Source organism: Mustela erminea, chromosome 7 (assembly GCF_009829155.1).
Source record: "Mustela erminea isolate mMusErm1 chromosome 7, mMusErm1.Pri, whole genome shotgun sequence".
Taxonomy (NCBI): Eukaryota; Metazoa; Chordata; class Mammalia; order Carnivora; family Mustelidae; genus Mustela; species Mustela erminea.
Window position 1 is genome coordinate 123,317,034 of NC_045620.1, and position 16,079 is coordinate 123,333,112.

Consider the following 16,079-nt stretch of genomic DNA (forward strand, 5'->3'; position numbering starts at 1 on the left):
AGCAGGGAAGAATGTACAATGGAAAAAAGACAGTATTCAACAAATGGTGTTGGGAAAATTGGACAGCCACATGCAGAAAAATGTGGACCATTTCCTTATAACACACACAAAAATAGACTAAAATTGGATGAAAGACCTCAATGTGAGACAGGAATCCATCAAAATCCTTGAGAACACAGGCAGCAACCTTTTCGACCTCAGCCACAGCAACTTCTTCCTAGAAACATCACCAAAGGCAAGGGAAGAGAGGGCAAAAATGAACTATTGGGACTTCAACAATATCAAAAGCTTTTGCACAGCAAAGAAACAGTCAACACCAAAAGACAAACGAAGATATTCGCAAACAACTATCAGATAAAGGGCTAGTATCCAAAATCTATAAAGAACTAATCAGACTCAACACCCAAAGAACAAAGAATCCAATCAAGAAATGGGCAGAGGACATGAACAGACATTTCTGCAAAAAAGACATATGGATGGCCAACAGACATATTAAAAAGCATTCTACATCACCCAGCATCAGGGAAATACAAATCAAAACCACAGTGAGATACCATCTCACACCAGTCAGAATGGCTAAAATTAACAAGTCAGGAAATGACAGATGTTGGAGAGGATGTGGAGAAAGGCGAACCCTCCTACACTGTTGGTGGGAATGCAAGCTGGTGCAGCCACTCTGGAAAACAGCATGGAGGTTCCTCAAAAAGTTGAAAATCAAGCTACCCTATGACCCAGCAATTGCTGGGTATTTACCCTGAAGATACAAAGGTAGTGATCCAAAAGGGCATGTGCACCTGAATGTTTATAGCAGCAATGTCCACAATAGCCAAACTATGGAAAGAACCTAGATGTCCATCAGCAGATGAATGGATAAAGACACACACACACACACAGACACACACAGGAATACTATGCAGCCATCAAAAGAAAGGAAATCTTGCCATTTGCAATGACGTGGATGAAACTAGGGTATATGCTGAGTGAAATAAGTCAATCAGAGAAAGTCAATTATCGTATGATCTCTCTGATATGAGGAATCTGAAAGGCAGAGTGGGGGTGTTTGGGGGACAGAGAAGGAAAAATGAAACAAGATGGGATCAGGAGGAATACAAACCATAAGAGACTCTTAATCTCACAAAACAAACTGAGGTTTGCTGGAGGGGTAGTATGGAGAGGGTGGCTGGGTTATGGACACTGGGAAGGGTATGTGAGTGCTATGAAGTATATACGCCTGACAATTCACAGACCTGTACCCCTGGGGCAAATAATACATTTTATGTTAATAAAAACAATTAAAAAAAAAAAGAGGACACTTATGCCACTGAGCCCCCCAGGCGCCCCTTGAATCCACACTTTTTTTTTTTTTTAAGATATTTTTATTTATTTATGTGACACAGAGAGAGAGATCACAAGTAGGCAGAGAGGCAGGCTGGGGGTGAGGGAGAAGCAGGCTCCCTGCTGAGCAGAGCGCCCGATGTGGGGCTCGATCCCAGGACCCTGAGACCATGACCTGAGCTGAAGGCAGAGACTTCACCCACTGAGCCACCCAGGTGCCCCGAATCCATACTTTTAACCATTTAACTATATTGCCCTTTATAACCAAGTCTCTGCTCTCAGGATATTCACATAAAAGAGAACAAAGCAAATAGGAAAAGAATTATTCCTTCATAAAGACACCGAGGAAAACAGACGAAACTGAAAAACAGGGGCGCCTGGGGTGCTCAGCTGGCTAAGTGTCTGATTCCTGGCCCCCATATCACGACCCAAGCCAAACTGACAGCTGGACACTTAAACCACTACACCACCCTGGTACCCCTAAGCATCCAGACTCTTGATTTCAGCTCAGGTTTTGATCTCAGTATTGTGAGTTTAAGCCCTGTTTTCGGCTCCACACTGGGGATGGAACCTATTTAAAAGAAAAAAACAAAAACAAAAATCCAAAATTGGTAATACACTCATATGAGACTATAATGTCTGAAAGAGAGGGAATGTTCAGGAACAAAAGAGCTCTTAGAAACTGAAATTGGGGGGCACCTGGGTGGCGCAGTGGGTTAAAGCCTCTGCCTTCAGCTCAGGTCATGATCCCAGGGTCCTGGGATCGAGCCCCTGCTGAGCAGAGAGCCTGCTTCCTCCTCTCTCTCTCTGCCTACTTGTGATCTGTCAAATGAATAAATAAAATCTTAAAAAAAAAAAAAAGAAACTGAAATTGGAAATTGAATAAAAAGACTGATATATATATATAATACATATATCTTTGACCTTATATATGATATATGATATGATATATGATATATATAAGGTCTAAGATAGATCCCAATTGAAGTAGAACAAAATTATAAAGAGGTGGAACACAGAAGAAACAATAAAAAATTAAGAGGCTTGATCCAAGAGGTCCAATATGTATGTAAAAGCATTCTAGAGAGACCAGCAATGGAGGAGAGCAAAATACCGATAAAGCAACATAAGAAAATGTCCTAGAATGGTAAAACTGAGTTTCCAGATTGAATGAATAAAAAAGGACCCACCATCAAGGCCCATAAGAACACAGGATTAAAGATTCTAATAGCTTTCAGTGAGTAAACACGTACCGCATACAAAGGCTCAGATACCATGGGGCACCTGGGTGGCTCAATTAACCAGTCAGTGACCATTGGTTTCAGCTCGAGTCCTGATCTCCGAGCCCATATGGGGCTCCCTGCTCAGCATGGGTCTGCTTGGGATTCTTTCTCTCTCCTGGGTCTCTCCACCTGCTTCCTCACACAGGTGCACAAGTGCTCTCTCTAATAAATAAATAAATCTTAAAACAAAACCCACAACAAAGGCTGAGTTACCAGAACAGCATTCTATCAATCAAGTGTGAAGACAGAATAAAGGCAAATTCAGGCTTGCAAGGTTTTAAGCTATCTACTTCCAAGGCACTCTCCTCACACACATTGTGTTATAAAGCTATCCCAAGCCTGGCTTCATGAAGGACACACTTAATAGCAACTAGCATATTCCCCACCAAACGGCAAGCAAAAAATACAGTAATTACTAGTACAGTTTGGTGTCACTGCCTACATTCCTCCCAAGGTACTGCCCGTTTTAACCACCATTACTTCTGCAGTGTGAGCACAAAATCAACACAGTGACAAGGGTAAACAATATCCTACTATTATTATGAAAACAGTTTTGACCTCATAGACCCAAAATATGGTCTCTATTTTGAGAAACACTGGATGAGAAAAAAGTTATGGACATTTACCTGTTTTTTCTGTTCAGTGGGAGACATGCATTTGGCACCAACCTTCTCAGCTTCCTCAAAAAGGCTGTCAACAAAATATTCACAATTTCTTTGTCGATCATCACTAAGAGGTTGGTTGTCAGATCCTGTTTCACAAACCCTACACACACAAAAAAAGAATATTAAGCACTACCATTACTTTTCCAAAAATTTACATGAATTTCTAGTTAAAGGGTCCTAAATGGAAATGCCTCCAGTTCCACAGTTTAGACCCACTTCTAAATTAAGATTTTAGCAGATACGTGAACTTGGGAAGTCATTAACCTTTCTGGTCCAGAGCAGGGTTTTCTCAACTTCAGTCTATTGACATCTGGGGAGGGATAATTCTTTGTTGTGTGGGCTGTCCTATTATCGTAGGATATTTGGTAGCATCCGTGGCCTTTACCCACTAGATGCCCAGATCATGCATACTCTACCCACCCCACCTCTGGTGTTAATTACCTAAAACCATCTCTAGACATTGCCGGGTATCTTCTGCAGGACAAAAATCTTACCAGGTCGGGGCGCCTAGGTGGCTCAGTGGGTTAATTAAGCCTCCTCTGCCCTCAGCTTAGGTCATGATCCCAGGGTCCTGGGATCGAGCCCCGAGTTGGGCTCTCCACTCCGTGGGGAGCCTGCTTCCTCCCTCTCTGCCTGCCCCTCTAGGCTACTTGTGATCTCTCTCTCTCTCTCTGTCGAATAAATAAATAAAATCTTAAAAAAAAAAAAAATCTCACCAGGTCGAAAATTACTGGTCCAGAGTTTAAAAAAAAAAAAAAAAAATTCTTCCCAAAAAGCTCAAAATAGCTTTATTTATTAATTCTTGAAGATTTTATTTGTTTGACAGAGAGAGAGCACAAGCAGGGCAGCAGAAGGGAGGGGGAGAAGCAGGCTCCTGTCCTTCAGAGCAAGGAGCGCGATGCACGGCTTGACCCCAGGATACTAAGATCACAACCCAAGCTGAAGGCAGATGCTTAACCAACTAAGCCATGTGCCCCTCAAAATAGCTTTATAAGGGGTTACTATGTATCTTCTGGTAATAAAAAGCATTTTTTTTTTAAGATTTTATGTATTTACTTGAGAAAGAGCACGAACATGAGTTGCAGGGAGGGGCAGGAGGAGAGGGAGAAGCAGACTCTGCACTTAGAGGGGAGCCTGAAGTGGGACTTGGTTCCAGGACCCTGGCATCATTACTTGAGCTGAAGGCAGACCCTTAACCAACTGAGCCACCCCGTGCCCCAACAGAAAGCACTCAAAACTAAAGGCGATAATGTGCCAGAACAGTCCTAATCATAGTTTTGATTGATTGTATACTTCACAGAATAAGATTTCCCACTGAAGGGGCGCCTGGGTGGCTCAGTGGGTTAAGCCGCTGCCTTCGGCTCAGGTCATGATCTCAGGGTCCTGGGATCGAGGCCCACATCGGGCTCTGCTCAGCAGGGAGCCTGCTTCCCTCTCTCTCTCTCTGCCTGCCTCTCCATCTACTTGTGATTTCTGTCAAATAAATAAATAAAATCTTTAAAAAAAAAAAAAAAAGATTTCCCACTGAAGATTTTTGATTTGTAGCAGTTTGACATTCAGTACTATTTTTTAAAAAATATTTTTATTTGTTTATTTGACAGATAAAGTAGGCAGAGAAGCAGGCAGAGAGAAAGAGGGGAAGCAGGCTCCCTCCTGAGCAGAGAGCCTGATGCAGGGCTGGATCCCAGGACCCAAAGATCATGACCTGAGCCGAAGGCAGAGGCTTTAACCCACTGAGCCACCCAGGCGCCCCTCAGTACTATTTTTTAAATTGAGGTATAATCAACATGTTAGTTTCAGGTGTACAACATGATTTGTATTTGTATATACTATAAAATGATTACTACAGTAAGTCTAGTTAATATCTATCACCATACACAGAGAAATGTTTTTCTTGTGATCAGAACTTTTAAGATGTAATTTTTTTGGCAACCTTCCAATATGCAAAGAATATTTTAAACTATAATTGCCATGCTATCTATTACATTCTCATTACTTATTTTGTAACTGAAAGCTTATACCTTTTGCCTACCCTCTACCTACAAGTTTTCATTTTGCATTTGTATTTTATCAAGAAATATTACTGAAGGGACGCCTGGGTGGCTCAGTGGGTTAAGCCACTGCCTTCGGCTCAGGTCATGATCTCAGGGTCCTGGGATCGAGTCCCACATCGGGCTCTCTGCTCAGCAGGGAGCCTGCTTCCCTCTCTCTCTGCCTGCCTCTCCATCTACTTGTGATTTCTCTCTGTCAAATAAATAAATAAAATCTTAAAAAAAAAAAAGAAATATTACTGAAGATTTGGTTTGACAGGAAAGATGGTTTCTGACCAAACTTTTTAAAGTCATACAGAAAATTCATACATGTCCTGAAGTGTAACTTCTCAGAGTCCATAAATAGTATTTTTACAGTTCTCATACTGTGCCAGGAACTATAAGGTAAGATACTCTCAACCACATTTTTAGAGGAAAGAAAATGAGTCAGAGAAAGGTTAAGTTAAATGAGTTTAGAGGTAGTAAGTGGCAAAGACAACATTAAAACACTATTAATCTGCCTTCCACATCTTGTCTATGATATGCTATACAGCTTCTCTTAACAGCTAACATTTATTAAGCATTTAATATATTTTGAGAACTATTTTAAGTACTTTACATGAATTAACTCACTCAATCCTCACAATGACCTAGAAAGGCACATACTGTTTTTATTCCCATTCAGCACATCAAAAAAACACTTAAGCCAAAAAAAAAAAAAAAAAAAAAAGAGGGGGCGCCTGGGTGGCTCAGTTGGTTAAGTTTCTGCCTTTAGCCCAGATCGTGATCCTGGGGTCCTGGGATTCACCCACATTGCCAGAGCTCCCTGCTAAGCAGGGAGCCTGCTTCTCCCTCTCCCTCTGCTTCCCCCTCTACCCCTAAGCAATTTGCTCAAGATCACAAAGCTACTCTGAGGCAGTGTTGGAAACTGAACCAGTGCCTGTGCTCGTCATCACTGCGCCAGACAAAATAGTCATCTCTATGTTATTATTAAAATGCTAACACTCAGAGCAATATTTTAATTTAGGTATACGCTTTTTACTCTTCTAGGTAATCTCTCTATATACATTCTTAAGATGCTTCATATTATCACAAGGTATTAATTATGCCTTTCTGAAAGCAATGACACACTTTTTACATAAAAATAATCACATCCTAAGATGATTTCTCACAATACTAATGATCTTCCCCTCTTTAATCAGTATAGTTATGCAGCAGTAGAGGATCTTGTCTAATGGGAGTTCAGGCTTTGGTGTCTGTATTTAGGTACTGAGTCACACTGACTTTGGGCAAGAAACCCAGCAGCCTCTACGTGATTTGGATTTTTTCATCTGAAAAATGTGGATACTTGGGGCGCCTGGGTGGCTCAGTGGGTTAAGCCGCTGCCTTCGGCTCAGGTCATGATCTCAGGGTCCTGGGATCGAGTCCCACATCGGGCTCCTTGCTCAGCGGGGAGCCTGCTTCTCCCTCTGCCTTTGCCTGCCATTCTGTCTGCCTGTGCTCGCTCTCTCCCCCCCCCCTCTGATAAATAAATTTTTAAAAATCTTAAAAAAAAAAAAAAGAAATGTATATTATTATTAGGACCACTGAATGCTCTCTGGTATTTGCCAGGAAAAAAATGGACTTTGGCTGACTCCATCTTTTCTTTTCTTTTTTAAGATTTTATTTGAGAGAGAGAGAAGGGCAGGGGCAGAGGGACAAGCAGACTCCCTCTGAACAAGGAGCCCAATGTAGGGCTTGATCCCAGGACCCCAAGATCATAACCTCAGTCAGACTTAACAAACTGAGCCACCCAGGCGCCCCTGGCTGCCTCCATCTTGACCTCACTTTCTAGTTAGGTTCTTTCAAGATTGTTTCTTCGCTCAGGTGAAAGACCCTAAGGGCAAAGCATCCCCTGATGGGAACTGAAACTACCCCTCAAGCAATAAGGACTGCCCTGAACTAGCAAAGACCCACCCCATGACTGACTGACTGACTCCAAGACAATGATCAATTTGACCTTCACAGCCTACGTGCACACAACCACCCACTTTTGTCCCATAGTTACCTTAAATAAACCTAGTGGGATTTTTGACACTCTGGAGACAGTATGAAACGCTGGTCTGCTGTCTTTTCCAGCACTGGCCTCACTGAAATAAATTCCTTTCCTGTTTCACTGCTTTTGGATTTTGTCAGTGTCCAGTGCCTGAACCTGGTATGTTTGGGACCCTCAGAACCAGGTGCTCGTGCACCCGTGTCCCAGCTATAAGAAAGCAGTTTATACACAATTAATATAAAGACAATAAAGCTGAGCATCTAAAGTAGCTTTAGTCTTTTATCTTACCTATTATTTTTAAGATTTTTATTTATTTATTTGACAAAGAGATCACAAGTAGGCAGAGAGTCAGGCAGAGAGAAAGGATGGGAAGCAGGCTCCCTGCCGAGCAGAGAGCCCGAAGTGGGGCTCGATCCCAGGACTCCTGGGATCGAGCCCCACTTCGACCTGAGCCGAAGGCAGAGGCCTAACCCACTGAGCCACCCAGGTGCCCCTATCTTACCTATTTGATATGCAAATTCTATTAAGCCTCATTTTGTTAATTCAAGTCATTCAAACATTTATTGAGTACTTTATGGTAGGTGGTGAGGAGATACAAAGATGAGCAAGAAATAGTCTAGGTTTTTGTTTTTTGTTTTTTTAAGATTTTATTTTTAAGATTTTATTTATTTATTTGTCAGAGAGAAAGGATCGCGAGTGAGCACAGGCAGACAGAGTGGCAGGCAGAGGCAGAGGGAGAAGCAGGCTCCCCGCTGAGCAAGGAGCCGGATGTGGGACTCGATTCCAGGACGCTGGGATCATGACCGGAGCCGAAGGCGCTTAGCCGCTTAACCAACTGAGCCACCCAGGAGTCCCTACAGTCTAGTTTTTTAAGAGATCCAGAGTACAGGGTGTAGAGATGCATTATAAACAGCTCTATGCCCACATATTTGGTAACTTTGATAGGCCAATTCCTTGAAAGGACAATCCACCAAAATTTTAGGAACATACACAAAGGCTCGTTATCTATTATGAAAACTGAGTCAATAATTCACAATCTGAAAAGATTTCACTAGTGGGTGGCTCAGTTAAGCTTCACTGACCAGACCATCTATCTGCTCAGGTTATGACACTAGGGTCTTGGGACGGAGCCCAGTGTGGGGCTCCCTGCTGAGGAGAGCATCTCCCTCTCCCTCTGCCTCTCAGCTCAGTCCCCCACCAGCTCCCACATGCACCTGTGTGCACACGCACTCTCTCCCTCAAATAAAAAAATAAAATAAAATCTTAAAAACATAAAAATATTTCACTAGTAAATTCTATCAAACATTTAAGGAAGAAATGATACCAATTATCTACAATGTCTTCAAGGAAATAAAAGCAGAACTCTTTTAACTCCAATTCTTTGTTTTGCTCAGGTAATGATCTCATGAGGCACTCTGCTCAGCAGAGTCTGAGATTCTCCTCCCTTTACTCCTTCACCCGCCTTCCCTTGCTCGTATGTGCACACTCTGTCTCCCCCTATTTCTAAAGTAATAAATCTTTAAAAAAATAAAGTTAAAACCAGACAAAGACATTTCAAAAAAGGAAAAAAAAACAATATTGATGTAGTTTTTTAATATAGGTGAGGTCTGGAGCCAACAGCCGAGGAAGAATTTTTGAGACTCCTTTGGTGCAGAAATGGTGATTTTATTAAAGGATGGGGACAGGACCCACCCAGGGAGAAAAGAGCTGTGGCTCAGAGCTTGGGAGGGGTGCCCAGGGGGAGATAAGGAAAAAGGGAAGTTTTCAAAAAAACTTTCATATGCTAAAGAGGATCTACAAGATACCTGAGGACGTGCCTAGGTTAAGTTAAGGTGGTTTTTCCCTCTAATAAAGCAATTAACATGAAAATAACTGAGTTTGCTTCTGGATGTTAGGTTTTTGATAAGAACCTTTTTTTCTTGTAAATCACTAAGTCGTTTGTAAACTGATGAAGACTCCCGGACTGTGGTCTCTATTAACCACTTGCTTTTTCCTTCCCTTAGTTTAAGAGCAAGCAACAGTGCCTGAGGAGTGTACACATTATCCCACCTGGGAGCTGGGGGGTTATGAGGTGTCAGCTTGTGCTTTACCCTCAGCTTGACTTCTGCTCCCTCACCAGTATCTCTCATGAACACAGATGCAAAAATCCTTACTGCAACCAAGTAGGATTTATTACAGGCATGCAAGGCTGATCCAACATGAGAAAATCAATTAATATAATCCATCGCATCAATATGCTATAGCAAATCATGATCATATCAACAGATAAAAAGCATCTGACAACATCCAACACGCATTCTTTTTAAATTTTTTTTTCAACTTTAATTAATACATAATACATTATTAGTTTCAGAAGTGGAGGTCAGTGATTCATCAGTTGTATGTAACACTCAGTGCTCATCACCTCACGTGCCCTCCTTAATATGCCCATCACCCAGTCATCCCACCCCTCCACCCACTGCCCCTCCAGCAGCCCTCAGTTTGTTCCTAGAGTTAAGAGTCCTTTATGGAAAAAGCTACTATTTTCTGAATTAGCTTGGAAATTCTAAATTGCAGTTCAAAGGCACATCTTAAAAACCATTTTCTTGGGCGCCTGGGTGGCTCAGTGGGTTAAGCCGCTGCCTTCGGCTCAGGTCATGATCTCAGGGTCCTGGGATCGAGGCCCGCATCGGGCTCTCTGCTCAGCAGGGAGCCTGCTTCCCCCTCTCTCTCTCTGCCTGCCTCTCCATCTACTTGTGATTTCTCTCTGTCAAATAAATAAATAAAATCTTTAAAAAAAAAAAAAAACCATTTTCTTTTTCATTTAGAATTAAAGCTTGGTTCTAACTTCTATCTCAGAACATAGTGAGAATTAAACATAGTACAAAACATTGCAATAAGGACCATGTTTTAAGAAATATGCTTATCCTAAGCATAAGGAGGCTAAATATGGCTAGGTCTGATGTCCAACACTCATTCTTGATTAAAAACCCTCAGCAAACTAGGAACAGAGAAGAACTCTCTTAACTAGATAAAGAACATCTATCTACAGGAAACCCACAGCTAACATCACACTTTACGACAAGAAACTAGATGCCCTCCATCAAAGATCAGGAATCAGACAAAGATGCCCCTACTCACTATTTCTCTTCAATACCATATTGGAAATCCTAGCTAAGTCAGTAAAACAAGTAAAGGAAATAAAGTACACAGACTGGGAAGGAAGAAAAAAAACTGCAGATGACATGACTGTGTACACAGAAAATCCCAAACAACAACAACAACAAACTCCTGGAACTAAGAAGCAATTTGAGCAAAGCTGTAGAAGATTAATATATAAAAGCCAAGTGCTTTCCTATAAACAAACAATAACTACTACCTGGAATTAAAAGCACAACACCTGGCTGGCTCAGATGGAAAAGTATGCAGCTCTTCATTTCAGGGTTGTGAGTTCAAGCCCATATTGGATACAGAGATTACTAAAATAATTATCACCATCATAAATAAATAAATAAAAGAAAGCACAACCCCATATGCATCAGCAACATTTGTCAAACCCCAAAGAACATTACAATTCAAAAATGGGCTGAAATGTAAACTATAATTAATGATAATGTATCAATATTCGTTCCAAATTATAACAAATACACTACATAATACAAGATGTTAATAATATAGGAAAATATGTGCGCTGGGGAAGGGGAGGATGGGAATATGGGAAGTGTATTTTCTGCTCAATTTTTCTTTAAACCTAAAACTACTCTTAAAAATAAAGTTTATTATTAATAATCTTTTAAAAAGAGCATGAAAAGAGGGGCTCTTAGGTGGCTTAGTCAGTTAAGCATCCAACTCTTTTTCTTTAAGATTTTATTTATTTATTTGACAGAGAGACATGGTGAGAGAGGGAACACAAGCATGAAGAGTGGGAGAGAGAGAAGCAGACTTCCCACTGAGCTGGGAGCCCATGGAGTGCTCAATCCCAGGACTCTGGGATCATGACCTGAGCCAAAGGCAGCTGCTTCACTGACTGACCCACCCAGGCGCCCCTAAGCGTCCAACTCTTGATTTCAGCTCAAGTCATAATCTCAGGGTTGTGAGATCAAGCCCTGCATCAAGATCCACGCTGGGGGGGCACCTGGGTGGCTCAGTGGGTTAAGCCACTGCCTTCGGCTCAGGTCATGGTCTCGGGGTCCTGGGATCGAGTCCCACATCGGGCTCTCTGCTCAGCAGGGAGCCTGCTTCCCTCTCTCTCTCTCTCTCTCTCTGCCTGCCTCTCTGCCTACTTGTGATCTCTGTCAAATAAATAAATTAAATAAAAAAAAAAAATCCACGCTGTACATATGGAGCCTGCTTAAGATGTTCACACTCTCGCCCTCTGCCCCCCTTTCCCCATGCACTAAAATAAAAAAAAATTAAAATTAAAAAGAGCATGAATTTAATAAAAACTTAAAAGGCACCTGGGTGGCTCAGTCGCTAAGGGTCTACCTTTGGCTCAGGTCATGAGCCCCCCGTGGGGCTCCCTGCTCGTTAGGAAACATGCTTTCCTTCTCCCACTCCCCCTGCTTGGGCTCCTGCTCTCGCTGTCGCTCTGTCAAATATATAAATGAAATGTTTAAAAAAAAAAGAAAGAAAGAGATTCCTGACAGAAAAATGGGAAAGTACACCTTAGTTAATTCTTTATTATTTATAATACAGGGAATCCCTTTGTATTCTACTATATTAAGACAGAATGCAGCAAAATCCCATGGCCATATGAATTTTTGAAGACTTTCCTCAACACTAAAAATATTCAGACAATTTTATTATTTCATCTATGCTTTCTACTCCATCAACCTTTCCCTTACGTGTCACTATCCTTTTATGATACAATTATCAATACTCCTCTCTATAATTTGAAAACCAGATAACAAAGTTGTTAAGGCTCAGTATATAGTTTTGAAGTTTCAGGAGTTTCTCTGATAATAAAAAGTACACAAGTTCAAGAAAAGGACTTTGAAACATCTATTTTGGCTACAGAATATCCTCTTCTGCTGACTTTGTCACTCACTACTGCATTCTGAATAAATAAGGTTATTGGCTGTTGTCCAAATGGGTGAAGGCTATGCATCTGTTTGGAAGCACATATACAAGTCTTCACCACTTACAGTCTTTGAACTACTGATATACTCAGGAAAAGTCTCTTCATTTTTTTACTGGACCAGTATTTCTAACAATATCTATTTTTTTGTTACAAAGAAGTTATAAAATCTATTCCTAATATTTTTGTACAGATACCTTACTATCTAATTACATTCATAGTACTGATACATACTACAACACCCACTAACAACCATACACTGATTTATAATCAACTTCCTTAGGTAATAAACAATTTACATGTGGTCTCATAACTTACTACTGAGAGAATTAAGTGCATCCTGGGTGATACCACCGGGCAAGGACTCTTTAAAGTTTGTGCCTGGCTTCCTCTGAAGTTCACCCCATGTGCTTTTTTTTTTTTTTTTTTTTTTTTTAAATATTATTTATTTATTTATTTGACAGAGAGAGAGAGAGAGAGAGAGATACAGCAAGAGAGGGAACACAAGTGGGGAAGTAGGAGAGAGAGAAGCAGGCTTCCCGTCCAGCAGGGAGACCGATGTGAGACTTGATCCCAGGATCCTGGGGTCCTGACCTGAGCCGAAGACAGACGCGTAACAACTGAGCCATCCAGTTTCCCTCTCTGTTATCTTCTTACAATGATATAATAAAGCAAAGTCATCAGGATGACTATACGCTGAGTTTTGTGTCCTTTCAGCAAATCAAGCCTGGGGGTGGTCTTAGAGGTCCTCAGACACAATCTCACAATTATATAATTAGTATCAAATATTCATATAAAGTAATAAGTAATAAAAAACAAGTAGTATTTATTTGTACAGAAGCATTCACTATTTTAAGTATGAAATTACTGTCTATCTCCTTAAATGGACATTTACCTCAAGTATTTAAAATAAACAGCATAAGGGGCGCCTGGGTGGCTCAGTGGGTTAAAGACTCTGCCTTCAGCTCAGGTCATGATCCCAGGGTCCTGGGATCGAGCCCCGAATCAGGCTCTCTGCTCAGCAGGGAGCCTGCTTCCTCCTCTCTCTCTCTCTGCCTGCCTCTCTGCCTACTTGTGATCTCTGTCAAATAAATAAATAAAATCTTTAAATAAATAAATAAATAAAACAGCATAATACAAAAATAAACATTTCTCCTCAGATAAGTGAATATAAAATAATCTATATTGATAAGAACCACAGCCTTTGCACCTACCATTTACTGTGTCTCTACTACATGCTATTATTACTATTTTTAAAAGATTTTATTTTAAGGGCACCTGGGTGGCTCAGTGGGTTAAAGCCTCTGCCTATGGTTAAGGTCATGATCCCAGGGTCCTGGGACCCAGCCCCACATGGGGCTCTCTGCTCAGTAGGGCCCCTTCTTCCCTTCTTCTCTCTCTCTCTGCCTGCCTCTCTGCCTACTTGTGATCTCTCTGTCTCTCTGTCAAATAAAAAAAAAGATTTTATTTTAGAGGCCCCTGGGTGGCTCAGTTGTTTAAGCATCCAACTGCTGATTTTGGCTCAGGATATGATCCAAGCCAAGTCCAACTCTTGATTTCAGCTCAGGTCATGATAGAAACCTTATGAGATTGAGCCCCACATGCCGCTCTGTGCTCATCAGAGAGTTGGCTTCAGAGTCTCTCTCTTTTCCCTGCTCTGAACCCCCCCATCCCATGCACTCTCTCTTTTTCTCTCTCAAATAATTAAATCTTTCACGAGCCTGAGATCAAGAGTCGCACACTCCACCAACAGAACCACCCAGGCCCCTGTGCTAATACCGTTCTGAGTGCTTTATGCCAGCTATCTAATTCTCATAAAAACCTTTCAGGGACAGACACAGATGTACCCCCTCCCCTCTGTTCTGTAGATAAGATACAGAAGCTCAAAAGAGCTACTACCTAAGTTGCTCTAAGGCGAAAGAGGGTAGTAAAGACAGCAATGGGATTCAAACTTGGGATTTTTCTTTTCTTTTGAAGAATTCTTTTTTTTTTTAAAGATTTTATTTATTTGACAGAGAGAAAGAGTATAAGTAGGCAGAGTGGCAGAGCGGCAGGCAGAGGAGGAGGGAGAAGCAGGCTCTCCACTGAGCAGGAAGCCCAAGGCAGGGCTCAATCCCAGGACCCTGGGGATCATGACCTGAGCCAAAGGCAGCCACTTAACCAACTGAGCCACCCAGGTGCCGCCAAAGCTTAGGTTTATCTGACTCCAGAGCCTTTGTATTTCCACTACAACTCCAAGGCAATACAACATAAGAGACTAAAAAAGTGAACAGCTACTTGAATTTCTCCCTGAAACAACAGAATATGCAAACAGAGAGAAATTTAACTGCTTCAGTAACAAAACCATTTACAATGCAGCTTTGATTAAAAAAAAAAAAAAATTTACTTTAAGGATGCCAGGGTGGCTCGGTCATTAAGCATCTGCATTCTGCTCAGGTTATAATCCCAGGGTTCTGGAATCCAGCCCCACATCAGGCTCCCTGCTCTGCGGGAAGCCTACTTCCTTTCCCACACCCACAATCCCCCTACTTGTGTTCCTTCTCTTTCTGTCTGTCAAATAAATAAATAAAATCTTTTTTTTTTAATTGCATTACCAATAAAAAAAATATTACCATTAGCTATTTAACTGAAAGAGAATCATAATGAAAACTTACTATAGGGGTGCCTGGGTGGCTCAGTGGGTTAAAGCCTAAGCCTTCCGCTCAGGTCGTGATCCCAGAGTCCTGGGATTGAGCCCTGCATCAGGCTCTCTGCTCAAGGGGGAGCCTGCTTCCTCCTCTCTCTCTGCCTACTTGTGATCTCTGTCAAGTAAATAAATAAAATCTTAAAAAAAAAAAAGAAAACGTATTACATTTGTCAGTGAAATGCAAAAAGAGATGCTAAGAAATGCATTAATAACAAAGAAATGCAAAGTTTGAATTAACTTACCATTCTTCTTTTATACTTTCGAGATTATCTACTTCTTTCATTCTCTTGCCTTACTGCAAAAGTAAAAACAAACAAAAGCTAAAGTCCTCAACTGAGTACTTAAAAGTAAATTCATTCTTATATATGCATTAATAATCTTTAACATAAACTATTAGGTATCCCCGAAGTAGTATGAAAGGGTCTTAAGAACTTATGTGACCGAACTCAAAGCTGTCATTGCCATCTACAGAGTAAAACAAAAATGAAAAATATATTTTGGGAGTCTAATAATCTTCCAACAAGAAATTTTTTTTTCCTTTTAGAACTCTTTCTTAAGAATTATGATAAAAATTTCATTCACAAAAGTGAATGAAACATTTTTATTCTCATTCTTACAATTCAAGCAAACTGACAAGACGTACAGTATACAATTCAGTGGTATGAATTACCTCCACAAATGTTGTACAATCATTACCACTATCCATTTCCAAGACTCTTTCCACTTACCAAAAAGAAACTCCGTACCCATTAAAAAATAATTCTCTATTCCTCTCTCTTCCCAGGCCTGGTAACCCAAATTCTACTTTCTGCCTTCATCAATTTGCCTTGTATTTCACATAAACAGAATTGTACATTTGTCCTTTTGTGTCTGGCTTATTTCACTTAACATAAATTCATTCCTTTTTACGGCTAATACTCCACTATATGTATATACATTTTGTTTACACATTCATCTGGCTTTTTTTTCAAGATTTTATTTATTAGCAC

The 16,079-nt window shown here is 40.9% G+C and overlaps 1 protein-coding gene across 3 annotated transcripts in view; it reads right to left on the reverse strand.

Annotated features, from left to right (window-relative positions):
* The window catches only part of UBXN2A (UBX domain protein 2A), a 53,966-nt gene that overhangs the window by 24,946 nt on the left and 12,941 nt on the right, over positions 1–16,079 (reverse strand). For all 3 annotated transcript variants that reach the window (XM_032353191.1, XM_032353190.1, XM_032353192.1), the window contains exons 2-3: positions 15,333–15,385; positions 3,245–3,383 (exon numbers count right to left, since the gene is read on the reverse strand). In XM_032353191.1, the coding sequence (XP_032209082.1) occupies positions 3,245–3,383; positions 15,333–15,373 (180 nt within the window). In that variant the 5' untranslated portion in view covers positions 15,374–15,385. The remainder of the gene's footprint in view (positions 1–3,244; positions 3,384–15,332; positions 15,386–16,079) is intronic.